At 40.5% G+C, this 21,524-nt stretch overlaps 1 protein-coding gene across 4 annotated transcripts in view; it reads right to left on the bottom strand.

Moving 5' to 3' along the window:
* cracd (capping protein inhibiting regulator of actin dynamics) overlaps positions 1 to 13,039 on the bottom strand; it is a 115,121-nt gene extending 102,082 nt beyond the window's left edge. For 2 of the 4 annotated variants that reach the window (XM_007892773.2, XM_042342039.1), the window contains exon 1: positions 12,340 to 12,494. In XM_007892773.2, the coding sequence (XP_007890964.2) occupies positions 12,340 to 12,352 (13 nt within the window). In that variant the 5' untranslated portion in view covers positions 12,353 to 12,494. Of the gene's footprint in view, positions 1 to 12,339; positions 12,495 to 12,947 lie in introns of those variants that run through there. The other 2 variants (XM_042342057.1, XM_042342050.1) reach the window with 2 other exon arrangements.
* Positions 13,040 to 21,524: the final 8,485 nt, after the last annotated feature.

Genomic DNA, 21,524 nt, shown 5'->3' with positions numbered 1-21,524 from the left:
CACTCCACGACACCCCCCCCCCCCCCCCCCACCCTTTGTTTTGCAGTATTAACACCTCTATTAAAAATAATAATAATAATCCTTGCATTTGATAAGGTGCTTTTCACGTCTTCTTGACATCTCAAAGCACTTCACAGAATAGACTGTAAAGTGAATTACACTCAACTGTTTATAGAGGAATATAAGCGGAGGCCAAGAGCAACTCAACTGTCTGTCTTAATCAGGGATGGCTCATGAGTTAGGGAAAAGAGAGACAGAGTAAACCTTACAAATACCTTTCAAAGAAGCAATTCTTCCACATTGTCCAGCATACACTTTCTGGAGTACGTTGGGCACATTCTTGTGATATCTGTAACTGAATGGTATTCCTTCAGTAGCGTTTGGGCATCTCATTAATTCAGTCCCTAACCCCTCACACCAATGCACATGCACTGCAGTAAACAGGGTGGCAGCATAAAGGAATGTTTTTGCACTGTGGGGTGTGTCAAGACTGCAATACAAATATATGTTCCCTAAACCACAAATGCAATAAAAGTTTGCCTCAAATCAGGTTAGGAAACACAATTTTAAGCAACGGAGGCTGCAATTGTTCATTTCACAGATGGTGAATCATCATAACCAGCTGTTCAATGCTTTTCGATTTTTTTTTGGTCAGTCGGATATTGTCACATGGAGAAAACCCATCACCATGCTTAAGAGTATCCAAACCAAGCTGAGATTTCCATGCCTCCCACCTACAAGAGATAGATTGTTGGAATGGAATGCATTCCATCCCTGGAGAGACATATCCTGCTTATCCAATTCCAGAAAGCATTAGGTACAGGTTGGCAAGAGCCAAGGCTTGGGGATCCTACAGTGTGCGTTGGGGTACTGCTGGAGTCTAACCAGCTTAAACCACATAGTTTGCCATCTTTTCAATACAATGACCCACTTGGGACAAACAATATAAGGAAAAGGGCTGGGGAGAGGTGTAATGGCTCAGAGCACCAATGAACTCACACAGAAACAGAGACAAACCGCAGCCAAGTCTCTGGAGCAATACCATTTCATACATTCCCAGCATGTCAACTCAGGTAATAGCCTGGCTTCTTGAGGGATGAATTGTGCATAGCTCAAGGAAGGGAAAAGGGGATGAAAAGAAAAACAATTCAATTTCACAGAGAAAGGCTCATATCCGGCAGAGGTATGACTTGTAAAAGAACATGTGGTCATTTGTAAAACAATGTGGAAAAACGTTGCTACCCTGTTGTGTTTTAACAATACAATATAAATTTACTTTGTATAGTGCCTGTCACATCAAGAGCACATCCCAAGGCACTGTGGCCAGTCCACGGTTTGAGTCCGAGCTGAGGGTGAGGATTGAGGGGATGGATGATGAGGGTGGTGGGGAAAATGGTCAAAAGTAATGGGCAAAGAGGAAGGTCTTAGGCAGACCCTGAAGGAGAGGAAAGGGCTGAGTTAAAGGTACTCTGGATTGGAGTTCCAGGGAGTGGGACAGATAAGCTGAGAGTCCAACCTCAGATGGTGGGGTTGTTGGGGAGGGGATGTGAAGCAGGCCACTTTCCTGCTAAGTGGTTTTCCTACCCTGACCCTTCCTGCCCTTCATTTCCAATTGTTTTGTAGCAAAGCTTTCAATCTCCACAAATCTAATCCCTGAAAAACATATCGTGCATACTTATGATGCCATTCACCTACCAAATATGCAGTCACCACAATTTACAGTAAATGCTGTGAAGCGTTTTGGGACAAAATAATAATAATCCTTGCATTTGATATAGCGCCTTATCACGTCATTGAGACGTCTCAAAGCGCTTTACAGAATATATTGTAAAGTGGATTGACTATATATCCTCTCAGAGGTAAAAGGCACTATATAAAATTCAAGGATTATTAATCTTATTTTGTTATATTTTTATTTTGAAGTTGGCTGTTGAAAACTTACTGTGAGAGGAGGGCTGAGGAAATGTCTCTCGGGCTGGTTTTAAGCAATGTTTTCACAGGCAGGTGTTTTGATAGGCGAGGCTTCCAAACATCAAGTGAGAAAGAAACAGTTAAGCCAAAGCGTCAAAACAGTGTGTGTAAGCAAATTGACAAAACGGTCCACAGGGGATCTTGTGAACTTAAAAGTAGATGGTTAACCTTAACTGAAAAATGGTCCAAAAAAATGGTAGCATAGAGCTGACTAACTAGCCAACAGGATATGTTCTCATATACGCTGTGTATGTTTGCGTGCGGGTGGGGGAGGGGGTTACGAGTGATTTCTCTTGAAAGCAGTAGTGTTAATAATAGCTCACTGCTGGAAAAGGCACTGTGTGGCATGAATTGAGTGTTCTGCTGAGAAACTTCTGGAGGTCATAATTATTCACAAGACCTCAGCTCTGAAGAAATCCCAGGTCAGAGCTGAGGTCACACAAGTCAGTATCATGTACAAGGAGAGTTTCCAGCTAGAAATGGCAGTTAATGTCACAGAGCCTTTTTTTTTCCAGGTAATCATAACAATATCCTTTTATTTGATATGGCACCTTATCATGTGGTCAAGGCGTCTCAAAGCGTCACATACGGTGCACTGTAAAGTGATGTGATTGTGTGTATTTTGTGGGTAAACAACCCAACCAAATCCTACAAACCACCATAGAGTGAGTGACTAATTTTATTTGGGGGATTGTTGGCCGGGAGAAACTCCCTTCTCTTTTTGAAGAGTGCCTTGGGATTTTTAAAACCCACCTGGACAGGCAGATGAGGCCTCGGTTAACGTCTCGTCCAAAGGATGACACCTCCAAGTATACCTCCTGCAATGCATTGGAGTGCCAGCATAGATTATATGGGTTCCAAGTTGCAATGAGGGGTTTGAACCCACAACCTTCTGACTCAAAGGTGACAGTGCTACCAACAGAGCCAGGCTGACACCAACTGAACCAGGACCCAGTAATGCTACTACTTTCTTCAGTAATGTTTATCTTTCAATCCCAAAAGAAGCAGCATCAGTCCCCAGAGGACTGGCAGCTTCATAGAATGAAAACCTTCATTTTTACAGTAAACACCTTCCTTTTTATACCTTTGAAGGTAACTTTGACGGAGATCTGTGTGCAGCCTACTACTCCCAGCATATTAGGAGAATCATTTGGTATAACACTGCTGTATGTTCTGTTGCTGTGGTCTAGTTAACCAATTGTCACATTTAAACAGTGAAGATTTGCATTGCCGAACAGGTAACCTCTTGCTATGTGAAACAAACGTAAAGGCATGTACGTAAAGTGACGGTCCCAGCTATATATTGTGGCTCCTGATTTGGGACTCCTCATAGCTAAGTTTTCCAGAATGATTCTGTGCAATACTTGTACATTTGATTGTTCTAAAAAAAAGTCACGGAGGGCAAAGTATCTGACCTCAAGGTAATCAAGCTACCTCTTCCTCTCATGCATCTCAATGAGTAATTTCTGCTTTGCAGCCATCCTGAAGAGAGATACTATTCTCTCATTTGCAAACATATACAAACCTCTTGAGGAGGGACTTGGAAGTTAAAACATGTATGAGAGATTTTCACATGGGACTGAGTAATGGAAAAACACAGAAAATAGCAGAAGCAGGTGGAGATATTTTTAATATAATATAGAAGCAGCTCCCAGATGTGAGAGGGAAGAATGGGGAAACATTTGGGAAATTATTTCCCCACAAGTCTTAGACAATTCTGGGCGTTCTCTCAATGAAAATAACATGGAGATGAAACTCTCCAACAGGTGCAGTTGGAGGAAACTTGGAAATTGCAGATGTGTTGAAGATATTAAAAAAACTTTTGGAAAACTGGCCCCCTCGTAGAATAGGAAAGTGATAATCTTACACATTTTTCTGGCACCAGCCTTTAATGTGATGTGACACTCATAATCTCTCACTGCAGAGAGGCTGGCATTTTGTCTGGTTCTAAAACAACATGGGATACAACACTTCATTTCACATCCCCGTGAGAACAGATACCTATTTACAGAGAGTGATTCTTTTTAATACAGTAGCTACTTTTTTTTTACAAAAAATACTTAAAAATGTAATTTTCTTAATTTTACATCACCTTTGTTCAGTTTTCCCTAAGCAAAGCAAAACATTTATTTCAATCTAGTCGTTTGGCAAAAAGAACATTGACAGAATGGTGTTGAGTTAGAAAATCATTTTTCAGTTACAATTTGCTTTTGAAACATATATGAGGTACATATCTGTTCCAAGGCTGATGTTCATGCAGTACATTTTGACTGATGACATTAAAATATGCTGAGTACAGGGAACCAGATAGGCAAGTCTGCATATGCCTTTCAGACAAATGGAGCCATTCAGCCTAGCAACTGGTACTATCGCTGACAGTAAAGTGCATCTCTGTGGAGTACAGGCACACAATTATATCCTTCAGCTTTCCCTACCAGAGGTTTCAGCACAAACTGAACTAGCATTGTCCTCATCGAGAAGGCAAATAGGAGCCTCTTTCATACATTACTACAGCACACAAAAAAATGCCTAGACGTAAGAAATACCTAATGGCACCCAGTCATAGAAATTGTAGCACCTGTATTTAAATAGTGAAATGTCGGTACAGTGTTTGGAGCCTGACATCTGACACTGTGTATTCTCGTGCAGCTTTAATCAATCCGATACTTGAAACCAGGTTTTTTTTTACTGATACGTCAGCTTGTTCAAATTGATTCAATATGAACTATATCAATATTATATGAGTTTTTAAATAAGTCGAGAGTAGTTGCTCGGAAGTCATGGGAAAGCAAAGTCAGTGCCAGTTTGATCATTTTTGCTTGATTAGAATGTACAAAGATGTGCTTCATATAATTATCTTACAGTACATGTAAAATTGTAACTTCTCTCCTTTCCAATGACTATATGGGAGAAGTTATTTCCGATGCTAGAGGAGTCAGTGAGATTGAATGAATATCTTGCTCTGGGAGCCGGTCCAGGCAGACTCCATGGGCCAAATGGCCTCCTTCTGTGCTGTAAACTTTTATTGTTCTACATCACAGAATTTAGAAGATGCTCATCCACTCAATTCCCCAACTCTGTTTCTCCTTTACAAAAATGCTTTGCCACATGTGACTTTGCCCATGTAGAAACTGGATTATTTAGTCAAACTATTACTAATCCTTAAATTCCAATATTATCCACAATTCATATCCATATATGAATGATTATGTAGTGTTTAGAAGTTAACAGTTGAAACCAATAATTATTTGTGTGGCAAAAACAAACTTTGAATGATTCGTAACTAACAAAACAAACAACAAAGTGAAACGAAAAATGTTCTCGTTTCCTGCAATCTGATTATTGGTTTCTGAAATGAGAAAGTGTCAAAAACGTAACAAATAAAGGTGTTTCATTCCATTTATGAATTGAAAATCACATATGACTTATGATACCTGCAGCTGATAACTTATTTTATGTTCCACAATTTCATAGTACAACCTTATTGTAATATACATAAGTATGAATTCATAGAAAGTAGATGGTTTTATTTAATGGAAACCATTCCTTTTTTAAATTAAATAAAGCTTTTTTTTGTTAGAGCTGAGAAGAGTAAGGAGTGACCTAATAGAGATCTTCAAGATTATCATATGTTAAATACAGTGGTCAGTGAGTCAGTGTTGAGGACACAAATTTAAGATAAGTACAAAGGCAATTAAAGGTGAGGTTCAGAAAAGATTTTAGAAAAAAGCCAGACCCAAAGAAAATTCCAGCCATTGGAGACATACATATGTGGAACTCTCTGTTTGGTTTGGATACTCTTAAGCATGGGTTTCCATGTGTGTCAGACAGCTGGTTAATCAAAAAGTCTTTCTTTCCCACTTGCTCTCATAATTGATGATTTTTGACAATGTGTTTCTAAATTCACCGAATTTGAGTTATCTTGCGTTTTTTTTGGTCGACCGGATATCTGAAAACTGCGAAAACCCATCACCATGCTTAAGAGTATCCAAACCAAACTGAGTTTGATGCATCCCATGGAAAATTCCTGTGTATTGGAATGGAACACGCACTCTCTCCCTAATGGAATATGTCCTGCTTACCTAATTCCAGAGAGTATTAGGCATAGCTAGCAAGAGCCAAGGCTTGGAATTTTACAGAATTTTACAGCACAGAGCCTGGCCGTTCGGCCCATCATGCCTGAGCCAGCTCTTTGAAAGAGCTACCAACTAGTCCCAATCCCCTGCTTTTATCCCAATAGAATCATCCTACTACTGGAGTAAAGTACCAGCTAAAACTGCAAAGCTTGCCATTGAAAGCACTGCTGGGTAAGCAATCCTGTTGCTTGTCCAGCTAGGACTACCCTACCGATTCAGGGCAAGGTTATCTTGTAAGCGTAAGATGTCTCAAGCTTTCAGATTCCAGAAATGTGATCAATTCAGAAACAACCTTAAAATTGTAATCATCTAAAAGATTGAATGACAGAAGGATTCTGAGCAAGTTCTACGTGACTTTGTGTGTTTTACTTTTCATGTAACCCCCTCCCACCACACTGTGTATTACCATATAAACTGAGCAAGCAAAAAAAAGGGCATAGAGAGGCAGAACTGATTTCATTTGTAGGAAGTTAATAGACTACCTGACCTAGAAATGAAAATGAATTTGAAAAATAGCTAAAAGAGATTTAAGATTTTGTGATTATTGTTTTCTTACAAAACCAAGCTTTTATACATACAAAGTGTTTATTGTACAAACCAAATGAACAACCTATTCACTGTACATTCGCCCATAAAATACACAGTCAATCCACTTTACAGTATATCCTGTGAAGCTCTTTGAGACATCTCAATGACGTGATAAGACATTGATCAAATGCAAAGACTATTATTATTATTATATTATTACGTGTAAATGTCAATCTTCACTAATATTGCACTCTGTACCCACTTTCACTTTTCCTTTTGACCTTTCTGATATTTGCCTATAAGTCACCACACTTCACAGAAAATCCCCGTGAAGCTCTTTGAAACAGTTCAAATGCAAGGATTATTATTAATTCAGCATGATTAGGTGCCATATCAACTTATTATTATGCATGTTTATTGCTTTATTTCTTTTCTTCATTTGTTCTGCTCCATAAGGTTTGAAAATATGCTGCAATGCCCTTCCACCAGTTAAATATGGGTTGACAGACTAACATGGTACATGAGTTCAATTAAAGCACTTTTTTACGGAGAGACCCAACCAGACCCAGTCAGTCCTGGACCATTTTGGTGAGAAAAAGGGGAAACAATAAAAAAAAATCAAAAGCCAAGAAACGTGGTTGCCTGACAGGATTGTACAACAAATGGAATATTGTCCATCTATCTCTCTTTTGGGCTTGAATTCAAAGCTTTTTTTTTGGTTGAGGAAATGTTTCTCTAAAGTCTCATTGTTAAAAACAATAAATAGATCTTATTGTTTGAAAAACACCCATTCATATGCCTTGATGATTTGACATCAGTTACAGAAATCTAAAGATAAAGTGCATATGCAGAGTAGCCATTTATGTTGAAAAGTGACAATATAATAAAGGATTTTCCCATATATAGTATTCTGATTTATATTCCTGCAGAAATTCAGGCTGTTGTGAATAATGGGTTTGATGGCAATGCAAGACATTCCAATCTGATAAACATCGGATGGTGCATCACAAGACTCACCCACTATTTCCTTTGTCTCTTTCACTGATTTTCTCACACTAGTATGTGTAAGGAATAGTATATATACATCATATAACCATTGTTCCAACAATGAGGAACAACTCAGTAATGTTAAGAAAGGCCATTATTCAGAAAGAGCTTGCATTTTAACAGCAATTTTATAACATTGAAACGCCTGAAAGATCTTTGCAGATACAGTAGTTAGGTTTGAGCTGAGTTTTTGTAGGCAAAGTTATTCAAGCGTATTAACAACACAAGGACCATTATTTTAATGATTAACAGAATTATAAGTTCATGTGAACTGCTTGTTTTAGCCATGAAGACCAGAAGAGTAATGTGAGGAATGACGTTCTTCATTTATCCAGCTATTCCTCATGGTTAGCCTTGAAGATAATGTGCTGAGAACAGATTAAAGCATAATATGCATTAATGGAATAAATTGATGTTCCTTTGCTCTGTCCCATGGAGTGTTTAGAACACAGGTTTTCTCCACACAGAACAATCTTTATCTTAATCACACTGCACTGGCACCAAACACTTACCGCAGAGGGGAAACAAATGTTCCTGTGTTACACTCCAGCTCAATAGCAGAGGCTTGGGAGCAGAAAACGATCTACTGATGCATAATGAGAAGAAAACAGAAAACCTACTCAACAAACAATTATTTTTAAAAGAACAAGTTAAAGTGAAAAAGCAACATTGAAGTGGCGTTGTCTTCATGAAAAATATATCTGGCAAAACTGGGACCTTGACTTTATTGTATGAAGACTGGAGCACTCACAACGAGTTTACAAACTAAATTCCATTATATGTACATAACCTTTACTTGACCAAACCAATTCTACTTCCCATATGATGTGAGATGATGCCTGCATGTCAATCATTCTTTCATCTATGTAGCAAATACACAAGGGCAAACCTTAGGCTAGTCTCCTTACTCCACACACACGCTTCTGTTTACCTAGCAATAAGTAGGAACACGGCTGTTGGTTGATTGGTGAATCGCTTTCCTGGGTAATAATCCCTTCCCACCCAAAAAAAATGTGGTCACTCAATCCATGATTGTTTGTGGGACACTGCTGTGTGCAATTGGCTTCCGCGTTTCACCCACAAATACACAGTCACTACACCTTACAGTATATTCTGTGAAGCGCTTTGAGATGGCTCAACGATGTGATAAGGCGCTGTATCAAATGAGAGGATTATAAACAGGGTGCTCATAGTCTACACAGGACTACCTTTAGCACTTACTTTAAGGATCACATCACTGCCATATATATAGAAATGATAGATAATTTTGATAATATCACTATACCCCCCAAAATTTCATGCATTCAGTGGCTTGTATTCAAAATAAAGGAAAGGAAAGTAACTGGATTAGCTTTCTGTGAACCAGTCACATCACACCAATAAGGATTATTGTGTTGTAACTGTGAGAAAATGCCATTATTTTGACAGTTTTAGAATAAATCCAATTCCTTTTCTTTTTAACAGGCAAAGTACAGCACGTTTCACTTACATGTCATGTGACAGACGTATATTTTGCTCATTGAGTGCATTTTAGCAAATTTCACCATCTATAATAGAGATGTAAGATAATGCCTATTTTTAATGTTGTGTCAATAGATGTAAAGAAATACACAAATAGCTGTTATTCAGAACTTTCCTTCATCGAGTAATTAATCAAAACTGCACACACCATCCATTCTGGGTGGCAGAGACATCAAAAGGTAAACAAACATTCTAAACCAATTGCAAATGTGTTGACAGTGTACTTCCAGGTTAAAATTAATTACAACAATTTTGTTTTTCAAACTCCAGGCATATTGGTATCTGATTAGATTGACATAGAAAAAAAGTTCACAATAGCTTACTTTAGCGTGTTGACAGCTTCCTTGAATTACATTGAATTCAATTGGGAACAAAATATATAGATAACAAAATACTGTGTAGGTATACAGTACAGGCACTGTGAAGCTAACATGCATTTGGACAAATCTAATGCACAATATCTGCTGGAATATAATAAAATCTTTATCTTTTCATTTACCACTGGAATATAAACCAATATTATCTCTGCTACTTTAGCAAGACCTAACCATCACTATATACAGTTCACGGCACATGTAATGAATCATATGGCAGCTCCAGAATACATATTGAAATCTACTCAGGCCAGACCAACCTGCACCTTTGTAGCACAAGATCAGTTTTCAGGATACTTCTTGACAAGCATATTAATTTTTCACAAGGTACTGGTACATTGCCTTGGTGTTCTTTAACTCTTTGTACATCACAAATGAAGTGTATCCACATTGTACCCACATGTTGTATCCACATGTAATAATTCTTATATTGTATGTTCTTGTTTCACATACATTTCCTTCAAATAACTCTTAAGACAGATTTTTTAAAATAAGGATTTAGCAGCTACATGGTTTTATCTCACTATGCCACTGCCCTCCCTCATCCCAACCCTGACCCCACTACCCCCCCATCAACACCCACCCCCGCCTCCGCTCCCACGCTTGAGTCCTGGTCCTCGACTTTCAGTGCCTTGGGACATCTTCCTGAAGTGAAAGGCGCTTTACAAATGTAATTTTGCTGTTATTGTTCTTGTATGTCAAATTATTCCCCTCAGACACTTAAAATGTTTTCCTCCTCTCTAACTAAAATTTAATAATATATAATAATAATAATAATCCTTGCATTTGATATAGCGCTTTTCACGTCGGGAGGATGTCCCAAAGCGCTTCACAGAACACACTGTAAAGTGAATTGACTGTATATTTGTGGGCGAACACGGCAGCCAATTGCGCACAGCAATGTCCCACAAACAGTCGTAGATTGAAAATGACCAATTTTTTAATTATTGTTTTTTTTGGAGGGATTAAAATTAAAATTTTAAGGTGAATTATCTCCTAATAGAAGCACAGCGTTGAAAGGGTTAATGCAGTAAACCCAGATTAAGATTCCAATCTTTTTGCGAAAGAATAAAACTGAGAAATTGAGGCTGCAAAAGCTTCCGTTTGGTGCAACATGGAGTGAAGATATTCTGTGAAGGTATTCGTTTGTGAAAATGTTTTGTACTGCAGAATTCCGTTCATCAAAGTTTTCAACTCACAATGTGCCGAACCACGAGAATTTCTGATCTGATAATTTTCAACAGTTCCGACAATCACTGTGTAATATTACGATTTTCACTTTCAATCTATCGTGTTAATACACAAATATTTTAGGGGGAAAGAAAAAAGCAAATATTTTTGGAGGGTCAGCCGAGGTGTCTGACACATGCGGAAACCCGTCACCATGCTTAAGAGTATCCAAACCAAGCTGAGATTTCCATACATCCCACCTACACATGGAAATCCCACAGATAGGTTGTTAGAATGGAAGGCACACTCTCTCCCTGGAAGGACACATCCTGCTTACCTAATTCTGGAAAGAATTATACATAGGTTGGCAAGAGCCAAGGCTTAGGGACCTCAAAGTGTGTGTTGGGGTGCTGCTGGAGTCTAACCAGCTAAAACCGCATAGCTTGCCTGTTGCTTGTCCAGCTAGGACCACCCCATCCATGAGGGCTTTGCCTTCCAAGGTTAACAGGAGAAAAGCAAATAAAGCATGGCTGAATGTCCAGCCAATAAAGCTGTTAATGAATTTTGTTTTATGTTTCAAATAGATTCTTACCACAGACTGTTAAATATGGGACTTCAAAAGAGAATATTGTCTGTCAAGCAGTCGCCAGTTAACTCATAATTTTAGGAAGAGCTAACAAAATAATCAGTGTTGAAAATCATTGTGCTTCTTAATAGCCTTGGTCGTCTCACTTGAACAGTTATACATACAGTACTTGCATCATTTATGGCTTCTCCTGTGAACTGGCTCTTTGATGAGGTAGTTTGTCCACAAAACCAATTCGGTTAGGTTCTCGTGTCCAGGCTAACATACTAAGAATGGCCAGTTCCTCAAGGTTAACAAGCATTATAGTTTTTTCTTTTGCAGGGTATGCATGCGAGGCTGTTATTTCTATTAATATTGCAGTTGTAAAGAACAATGTGGTAATATGAACCATACTGTTCTTCTTGGCAATTCACACTGAAATCTGATCATGGTTAATGTAATGAAAGAGGTATAATGATTACCTCGTTGAAGTCCATCAATGCAAGGTTTTATGTTGGAGTAGAGGACAAAGCTGATTAAAACACAGTGACTTATTTAGTTCTCTTCCCATCTTCCTATCAAGAGGGGGAATCTACATCTTGGGTTCCCCTGACATAACTATAAAGTTTTGTTCATCCATTTAAGAAATGATACGCTTGCACTTAAGAAATGTGTATGATATTCTGAGAATACACTGCATGATTTACAAGGCTCTGTTGCAGATTAATTGCAGCCTTACAAGATATTTTGACATAACATTGACTCTCAGGTAATGCATCACAACACAAGTGCCCTGTTAAATATCAACCCAAACGTATTTTACATTTTTATATCAAAAAAAAAGCAACTGCTCCATCAAACACATTCTGGGGTAGAGAGGTAAGATTGAAATTCCATGACAAGAAATAGATTTTTCCCTGAATAACAACGCGCAGAAGGGACCACTTCAGTCCCCCCCAGTGATCGATGAAACTGGACAACTGCAATCAAACAACAACCACAACCACAACAAAAAAGCATCACTGACCAAACGATGTCATTCGAAGGCGATGGAATGATTTCTGCACCACATTTGATTTCACCGATTTGCACCTCCGGCTCTGTCTCCGCGTGAAGCGACGACGCGTTCATTCCGGAGGTGAACGAACAGAAAAAAAAAAAGCACCAAAAACGTGCAAAAAAAAAAAAAAACCCCCACCATCGACAATAACGCTGTGCACGTAAAACACCAGTCTGAGGTACGCACGAATTATTGATGCTTCGATGGATATAAAATCGCTGGGGAGGGGGTGGGGGGAGGAGGGGGTGGGGATGGGGGGGGGGGGGGGGGGTGGGAGGTGGGGGTGTCAGTGATAGATGGATTCCTGCTTTCCCTGACGTTTGATTTTCAGAGACTCAGCGACTGGGGTGTTTTTTTTTTCCTCCCCTCTTCCAGTTTGGACCTCTGTGGTCATGGCTTCACCAGTTACTATCGCTGGTGGTCTCCCTCTACTATCAGACCCCACGCGTGGCTCTCACTGCCCGACCTGGACCAGCCAACTCCGTCCCAAATGCCATGGCCCAAAAGACGGACAGATGACAGTATAATAATGCAGCGTTTCCCCACAGGGATCTCAAACAGTAACAAAGCCATACCTCAGCGTACATCACACCCGGACTCACTGCCCCGGTACTGTGCTTCTCCTCCTCCTTCTGAATCGCTGGGCGTTTCTTTCTTTCTTTCTTTCTTTCTTTCTTTCTTTCTTTCTTTCTTTCTTTCTTTCTTTCTTTCTTTCTTTTTTTTTTTTTTTTTTTTTTTTTTTTTTTTTCTTTCTTTCTTTCTTTCTTTCTTTCTTTCTTTCTTTCTTTCTTTCTTTGTTGGCTATATATCTGTATATATGTGGCTAATGTATTGGATGTGCCCCCAATGGGGCTGTGATGTGCAGCCGGTTCTGCAGTCCAGAGGTTTGGATCTATTCAGCCTCCATTGCTGCTTGTGCTGAGGGAGAGCCAGAATCAGGCTCCCGAGTGATCCCACTCTCCATATATGGACCACAGATCAGTCCCCCCCCCACCCCCACCCCCCCTCTCTCCCCCCACCCCCCCACCCTGGTCTCTCCACGTGGGGAGTGACAGGACCCCGGGCTGGGAGTGAGGAGCGCAGGCTCTGTGCTCAACACACACTCACAGCAAACACTGTTAGAGCTGCCCCCCCAACCCCCCCCCTCAACCCCCCCAGACCTCTCAGCATGTAATAGGGCGCCTTCTCCCCATCTCCAATGCAGAGTATTAATAAGCAATAAGATGCTCGCAATAAGCAATGCATAGTTGACGTTTGCACTCGTTTGTGTTTCAGGAACTGGAAGCTATTGGAATAGGACACCACACCCCAACCACAGAAATACACGAGCGTCCAGTTTTGAATATTGCAGGATTTTATTCAGCGATTGGGTTATTTGCTGTTGATTAATAACATCCTGCAGTGTTATTTTTTTCACTCCCTGAAAGGAACATCCTGCAAACACCGCAGCTCCCCCCCCCCCCCCCCCCCCCCCCCCCCCCCCCCCCCCCCCCCCCCCCCCCACCGGCAAACACATCCATAACAATCCTTTCCTTTTTGCATTTGGGTACCACGCCTTTCCTGGGTTGTTTCGTAGCGTTTGGCGAGACTTAGTGTAAAGTGACTGTGACACCGGTGACTGTGCCTCGACAGGCAAATCTAACCATAACGTAGTGCCATTGCAATGCGCCTGATTTGTGATTGAATTTGGGAACGAAAGGTGTATTGGATGCAAACTTAGTTTTCGATGATGTGCTTGGGGGTTTGATCTCTATTGCTCTCTCTCTCCCCCTCCATCTCCGCGGGGAGTGGGGTCGGTGCTCACAATAAGTCCTCGTCTAAACAGCTGCACAGAAACAGCTGGAGCCTGAAATGTCAGGAGGGCTAACGTGCCTGCATCCCCTCGCCTCCATTCTCCCCTTTGTGCAGTGCTCAAAGTTGCTCCATCTAGTGATTTTATCGGCAGAGAATGACATCTTCCCCCAGTGGCAGTCCAGGCAAGCTTCCTGCAAATGTTAACCCACATACACATGAACAGGAATTGTGCACTTGCCATACACTCCGATTTTGGCTGTGCAATTCGAGCCTCCAAAGATGGTCAACTGCGTTATCGTTATCAAATGCAGAGAGTATTATTATCCTTTATGTCTAAAATATTTAGCTAACAGCAATGAATAGGTGGAAGGGCAGTATTTTTTAAAGTGTTGATAACGTACATCTTGAATTGTTGCTGTGTTTTGGGTTATTTTAATTGTTGACAATTTAAATAACCCAAATGTTTTATTCCCCAATTTATTATTGTTTCTTAGCTGGACACGAGATTTAACTGTGTGAGAGCACCATTTCTGAATGAAAGCCTCTCAGTTTTTTATACATATTGATAGGGGTAGTTAAAGGGAGTAATCTTGCCAACATCCTGCATGTGGTGGGAACGACTAGAATAATAAATACAAATCCTTGCATTTGATAGTTAGGACGTCTGAAAGCTCTTCACAGGATTTTACTGTAGCGTTCCTGACTCTGTATTTTGAAGGCCAAGCATGACAATTATGTTTGCACTTTATAAAAAATAAAATAATGATATGAGTGTTCATGGCTGTAAAATGCATGTTTCTTCCTAATGATAAATCTTAAGGCAAAAAAAAATCAAAAGGCTGAAAAGAATTATTGCAGTAGTTTTACAAAGCTCATCTTTTTCAATGTATTATACACCATTTATGCATTCCTGTCCCCTCACCACAGCCTGGCTGTAATTTACAAAGCAGGGAGAGATGCAATAGACACATTATCCTGTATTAGCCTGCTAAATATACAAATAATAATAGTGGACAGTCCAAGTCTTTGGTAACTAAAGGCCAATTTCCCCATTTCCCCATGGATCTATACAAGCAATGCTGGCAGAATGCTATTGTCAGATATACTGTTCTTTGGATGAGACATTAAACTGAGGCTACATCTGTCTGTTCAGGTGTACACTAAAAATCGCATAGCACTATCTGAAAAGTTAAGGGAGTTTTGACTGGTGTCCTGGCCAACAATCCTCAGATAATATTGGTCATTCACATCATGGGTGTGGTGAGATACTGCTGTGTGCAAAATTGGCTGCCGCATTCACTTAGAAATATACAGTTACTACACTCTGCACTAAATGCTGTGAAGTGCTTTGAGACGTTTTGTCAAATGCAAGGATTATGATTACTTGTACAATTAAACAGTCTGAAATCATAGGCTCAATGCTGTGATTGACTCTTACAGAATTTTAATGCCTTGATACACACATTTAAAACATTCCTTCGAGCATTTCATTACTTCATAAATACTCATCTGCATAAAAATTCTGCCCCTGCTGGTTTCATTTTCATTCTGAGAATCAATGTAGTATTAAAAATTATATATCGCTACATGTAATTAAATGTTTGAGAATATATCGTTAATTGTGAAAAGGTTTATACTGTATAATAAGTAATAAGTAATTGGAAGGCGCTATACAAATGTAATCTTGTTGTTGTTGTAGTGTTAAATTCAAACATTTATGTTTATCTATATAACTTTTTATCAATTGAATGTTTATTTTTCAAATAATGGGGCAACATTTGTGGTATTCTTTAACTTGTTTCTTAAATAAGAGCTGGTGGTAAATTGAAAAGAATATTCAAGAATAACCGAACGTTTACAACAACAACAACAACAAATTACATTTGTATAGCGCCTTTTATGTCAGGAGGATGTCCCAAGGGTTGGACAGTCAGGGATCTGTACCCGAGCTGGTAGCTGGGATCAGGAAGGGGTGGTGGGAGAGGAAGATAGGGGTAGGAGGGTGACCAAAGGCACGGTCAAAGAGGAGGATCTTGAGACAGATCTTGAAGGAGGTGAGCAAGAGAGGGTGAGAGGCTGAAGACCTGCCCACCAATGATGGGGCGGGCAAGACAGGGGACGTGTAGCCCGCTGAATGGAGGGAGCGGGCAGGTTGGTAGGGGGTTAGGAGGTCACAGAGGTAATGAGCAGTGAGGCCGTGGAGGGCTTTGAAGGTGAGGACCAGGATCTTGAATTGTATCCTCTGTGTGATAGGGAGCTAGTGAGATCAGGTGAGGATGAGGGTGATAGGGTCGCAGAGCCTGGTGCTGGGAGAGGACATGGATTTACCGCATTGTATCAAGAGGTTCAATATCTTACACATATTTTACATACTATAATAGACTATTATAGTGTTATGGATTATATAGTTTTGATATATTTGTAATTTTTCTGTATATATTTCCTTCTGATACAGGACAAAGGAAAGAGTCTGATGGTTCTGTCCTTGATCCTCTCCTCTTCGTCCTTGGTGACATCATCTGCAGACATGGGGTCAACTTCCACATGTATGCAGATGATACCCAACTCTATCACTCTGCCTCCACCCTCGACTCCAGGACCACTGCTGTCCTAACAGAATGTCTATCAGACATCAAGGCCTGGATGAGAGCTAACTTTCGACAGTTGAATGTCAACTGTAGAATTGGGCATTGAAGAATAAATACGGGTGATGACAAAGATGTGGGTGTGGATTTTGACTGGGTTGGGGGTGAAGTAGGGACACGGACATGCAGTGTTGCAGAAATGGAAGATAGGACTGTATAAAAAGCTTAAAGAAAAGCTGAGGGTCGAACAGAATGCTGAGACTGCACACTGAGTCCTTAAGCTGGCTGGAGCGAGCAGCCGAGAAGGTTAATGCTTTTGGAGTCAGGGGTGAACGTAGTGTTGTTGAACTTGGACTTACAGATTAATGAGTTCATACTGCGAGCAAAGAATGAGGAGACTGGAAATAGAAACAATGAGTCCCAGGTAGCCTGAGTGAGTTGAAAGGCTGTGACCTAATCTTGTGATACAAATGATATAAAATCTATGAAAGCTCACCTGAATTCTAAAAAATCAATTATAACCTTGAGCTCACTAGATCTTGAGATTGTAATACACAAACCATTTTGTTGGCTCGTCTGATTTAGCTGCAGATTCTCTAGTCATCAGTGCTGCCGATGACAAAGCTAGACAGTGGGCGCCAGCTTTGGAATTGCAATTATATTTAGGAAAGAAGATTAATGCTTTATCATGCCAATTAATAATACTTAATGAGTTTCACTGCATGTAAATTTACAAGGGTTTTTCATTCTCATCTATATTAGATTCCAAAAAATATTTTTTTTTGAATTAGAAATGTAGGAATCAGCTCCTCAAATTTGCAGCAGAATCTCCTCTTGAGCAATAAATCCTTGTTTTTCTTTTCTTAAGCCATAAAATTTATTAACGTCACTGTCTTCGATTTGATTCTGAGACATCTGTCTTCTTTTTGACAGTATTCCTGCCAGTTCACCAAGTACCCCATCATCAGGCCAAGAACTTCATCCTTGGCTGAGCAGCTACAGCTGGATAATATTTGTTTCAGGCTGGCCATCTTCCTCAAAGAACATCTGACAAACATATTTATTAAAGGTTGCATGTTGATCCGTCAACCATTTTGAATGACTTTGCAATGCCTGCAAAAATCTGTGTTTTCTGGGCTTTGTAACATGACTGATATAATCGTACTGTACCACTGCTGCTTTTATTACAGGAGCATTCAGCAATATTATTACTACTGTATAAATTAGTTTATTTAATCCCTCAGATTTCCAGCGACTAGAGTACATTGTCTGACTTTGATTGTAGTCACTGATGACAGAACAAGCTGTAGGCAAATCCTGAAAACACATTGAATGGTATGGTCGGTATTACAGTATTAAAAACAAATGATTATAAATGGTTTTTGGCATTGATTCCTTATGTGTTTCTTAAATTAGCGCTAATTTAGCATTTCCTTGACCAATACTACAAATGTTACTCTAATGATTCAATTTAGAGTAAAAAAGATAACTCAGGATTTGGCTAGTTGTCACTCATGAAAGCTCATTATTTCACAATACTTTTATTTATCACATATTTCACATAGTTACAAAGTTACTTTTTAGTAGCTAGCTTAACTTATTTTTGTAGTTATTTTTATCTTGACCAACTATCCCCAAATAAATTGGTCACTCAGTTCATGGCTGTTTGTAGGACACTGCTGTGCGCAAATTGGCTCCCATGTTTGCCCACAAAGCACATCTACTGTACTTTACACTGTATTCTATATGTACTACTTACATTATTTACACGCACCTGGATCAAATCCAACTTAACAGTCCATCAGCAGATCTGGCTGGACCTCATCAAATCTTACCACTCCACCCACGCCTCTGATAATTTGTCCTTCTACTCCAAGACAACCTTGGAGGCCAAGGACAACCCCAGACTCCTCTTCTCCATCACCAGCTGGCTCGTAAGGCCACCCCCTCATGCCTTGCCCATCCTCTCCTCCAACACTAACTGCGAAGAGATGCTGGACTTCCTCAAAACCCAAATCAAGGGAATCCGCTCAGCTACTTCTGCCCTTCCAACCACTACTCCCTCCCCATCTTCCCCTCATACCCCGGCGCCTACCCATCCCTCCCTCCAAAACTTCAACCCCATCCTTACCCCTCTTTTTACTTCCCAGCTCCACCTCCTTGCCCCTCTACTCACAGACATTATAAACCTCTCTCTGTCCACTGGCATTGTTCCCACCCCTTTAAAAATGGCTGTTATCACTCCTATCATTAAAAAGCCCTCCCTGGACCCATTACTGCTCTCAAACAACTGCCCCATCTCCAACCTCCCTTTCCTCTCCAAGGACCTAGAATGAGTCGTTGCTTCCAAACTTTGCTGCTTCCTCTCCCGCCACTCCCTTCACGAACACCTCCAATCGGGTTTCTGTGCCGCCCACAGCACAGAAACAGCTTTGGTCAAAGTAACAAATGACATTATGTCCATCTGCGACTAGGCCTTCCTCTGCCTTATAATAATAATAATAATAATCCTTGCATTTGATATAGCGCTTTTCACGTCAGGAGGACGTCCCAAAGCGCTTCACAGAACACACTGTAAAGTGAATTGACTGTATATATTTGTGGGCGAACGCGGCAGCCAATTGCGCACAGCAATGTCCCACAAACAGTCGTAGATTGAAAATGACCAATTTTTTAATTATTGTCTTTGGTTTTGGAGGGATTATTATTATGCTCTGTGTGGAGTAAGGAAACTTGCCCAAGGCTTCGCCCTGCTGGAATTGAACTCAGGTCTCTCACTTGCAAAGCAAGTGCTCTAACCACTGAGCTACAGGACTCCACAGGCCTTCTCATCCTCCTTGACGTCTCGGCTGCCTTTGATACCGTTGACTACTCTATCCTCCTCCACCGAACGTCCTCTCACCTCAACCATAGTTTTGTCCTTGAATGGTTCAGATCCAGCCTCTCACACCTTCTCCACTTCATCTCCAAAAACGGTTTCTCCTCTAGCCCCCACATCATCTCGTGCCACGTTCCTCAGGGCTCTGTCAATTTCCACACTATGGAATGTCTGTCAGACATCAAGTACTAGATGAGAGCTAACTTGCTACTGTTGAAAGTAAAAAAAAACGAAGTCTTCCTGATTGGCTCCTGTCAGTGCATCTACACCTCAGGCACTGACAGCATCACCCTCCACCTCACTGGGCTAGTCTGGAACCTTGGCATCTTGTTTGACCCACAACTGTCCTTTTTTACCCCAAATCCGTGACATAACCCGCTCTGCCTTCCCCCAGCTCCGCAACATTGCCCGGCTCCACCACTGTCTCACACCACAGGCCGCCAAGACCCTCATATACGCATTCATCACATCCAGGCTCGACTACGCAAACTCCCTGCTTGTCGGCTTCCCCAATTTCTCGCTCCATAGGCTGCAGATCATTCAGAATTCTGCAGCCCGTGTCCTGTCTTGCACTGGGCTCCACGACCCTATGACCCCCCCATCCTTGCCCGACTCCACTGGCTTCTCATCACAGTTCAAGATCCTGGTCCTCACCTTCAAAGCCCTCCACGGTTTTGTTCCCCCCTACCTGTGTGTCCTACTAACCCCCTATCATCCGTCCCGCTCCCTTGAAAGGCGCTATACAAATGTAATTTTGTTGTTGTTGTTGGATTCTGTGAAGCATTTTGGGTTGTCCTCCCAACGTGAAAGGCACTATACAAAATATAAGTATTATTATTATTACTATTATTATTAATATTAACAAATTTTATGTCTTTCTTTCCATCCCTCTCCATATTGCTCTCTTCAACGCACCTGCTCTCAGACATGGTGTCAACTCTACCTCTATGCCTCCACCCTCGACTCCAGGACCACTGCTGTCCTGACCTGGAGCCGAGGGTGGAGGCAGGAAATACAGGAACATATTCCAAGGTGAGCCACAAGATTAGCATCTCTGTGTTAAGACTAATTGCCTGTAATATCTGTGTAGATAAACAGAAGGATTTTCAGCCTTCGTTTGGTGGAGATACGAACACAACCTTTGAAAAGCAAAGATTTTTTAATAACTGTTTCATATGCCTGTTTGCAGTGTGTCAACAGTAATAAGGAAACAGCACATCACAGGCTGAGCCTGCAGCGTTAATCCCCCACCCCCAGGATCGTATTTAAGGAATACATGCTTCTCACTGCACCATTTCAGATTACATTCTGAAGCATGACATAGCCATTTTCAAATGAGGCAATACATTAAAATCCAGATGAATTTGCAAATATTATAAGAATCTAAATTGTGAGATCTGCAAAAGGATTTGTAAATAGCAAATCTCCAACGTGTCAATGTGTCCAATTGTCGACCCTCTGACAGTTCCACAGAAGTTGGAACTGCGATTAACATCGGAGTGGAGTTCTGCAGATCAGCAATAGTGCATCTGACAATCCATAATTTCTAATTCTTACCCAAACGCGACAGCATGTAGAAGATCTACCCATTCTGGCCATAAAGTGAGTCACATCTAGAGTTATTGTAGAATGTGTCAAATGTATTGAAATATTCCACAACAATTTCCGGCAGCAATTTGCCAACTAAAATTCTAAAGAAGGTTTACGAAAGCAAAGTAATAATGATAAAGCAGCTTCTGCCTGATTAACCAACTAATTATCTATGCAACTGACTTATAGTACAATAAGATCCAATGTGTATGGATTACTGTCTTATTTTAGTGTACTGCAAATTCATTGAAAGCTGGTTCACTGATTGACAAGCCCTTATGCTTCTCTGGTATGTTATCTTTCTA

Source organism: Callorhinchus milii, unplaced genomic scaffold, assembly GCF_018977255.1.
Source record: "Callorhinchus milii isolate IMCB2004 unplaced genomic scaffold, IMCB_Cmil_1.0 Scaffold1, whole genome shotgun sequence".
In the NCBI taxonomy this organism is placed as follows: domain Eukaryota; kingdom Metazoa; phylum Chordata; class Chondrichthyes; order Chimaeriformes; family Callorhinchidae; genus Callorhinchus; species Callorhinchus milii.
This window is presented reverse-complemented; position numbering and strand designations above follow the sequence as displayed.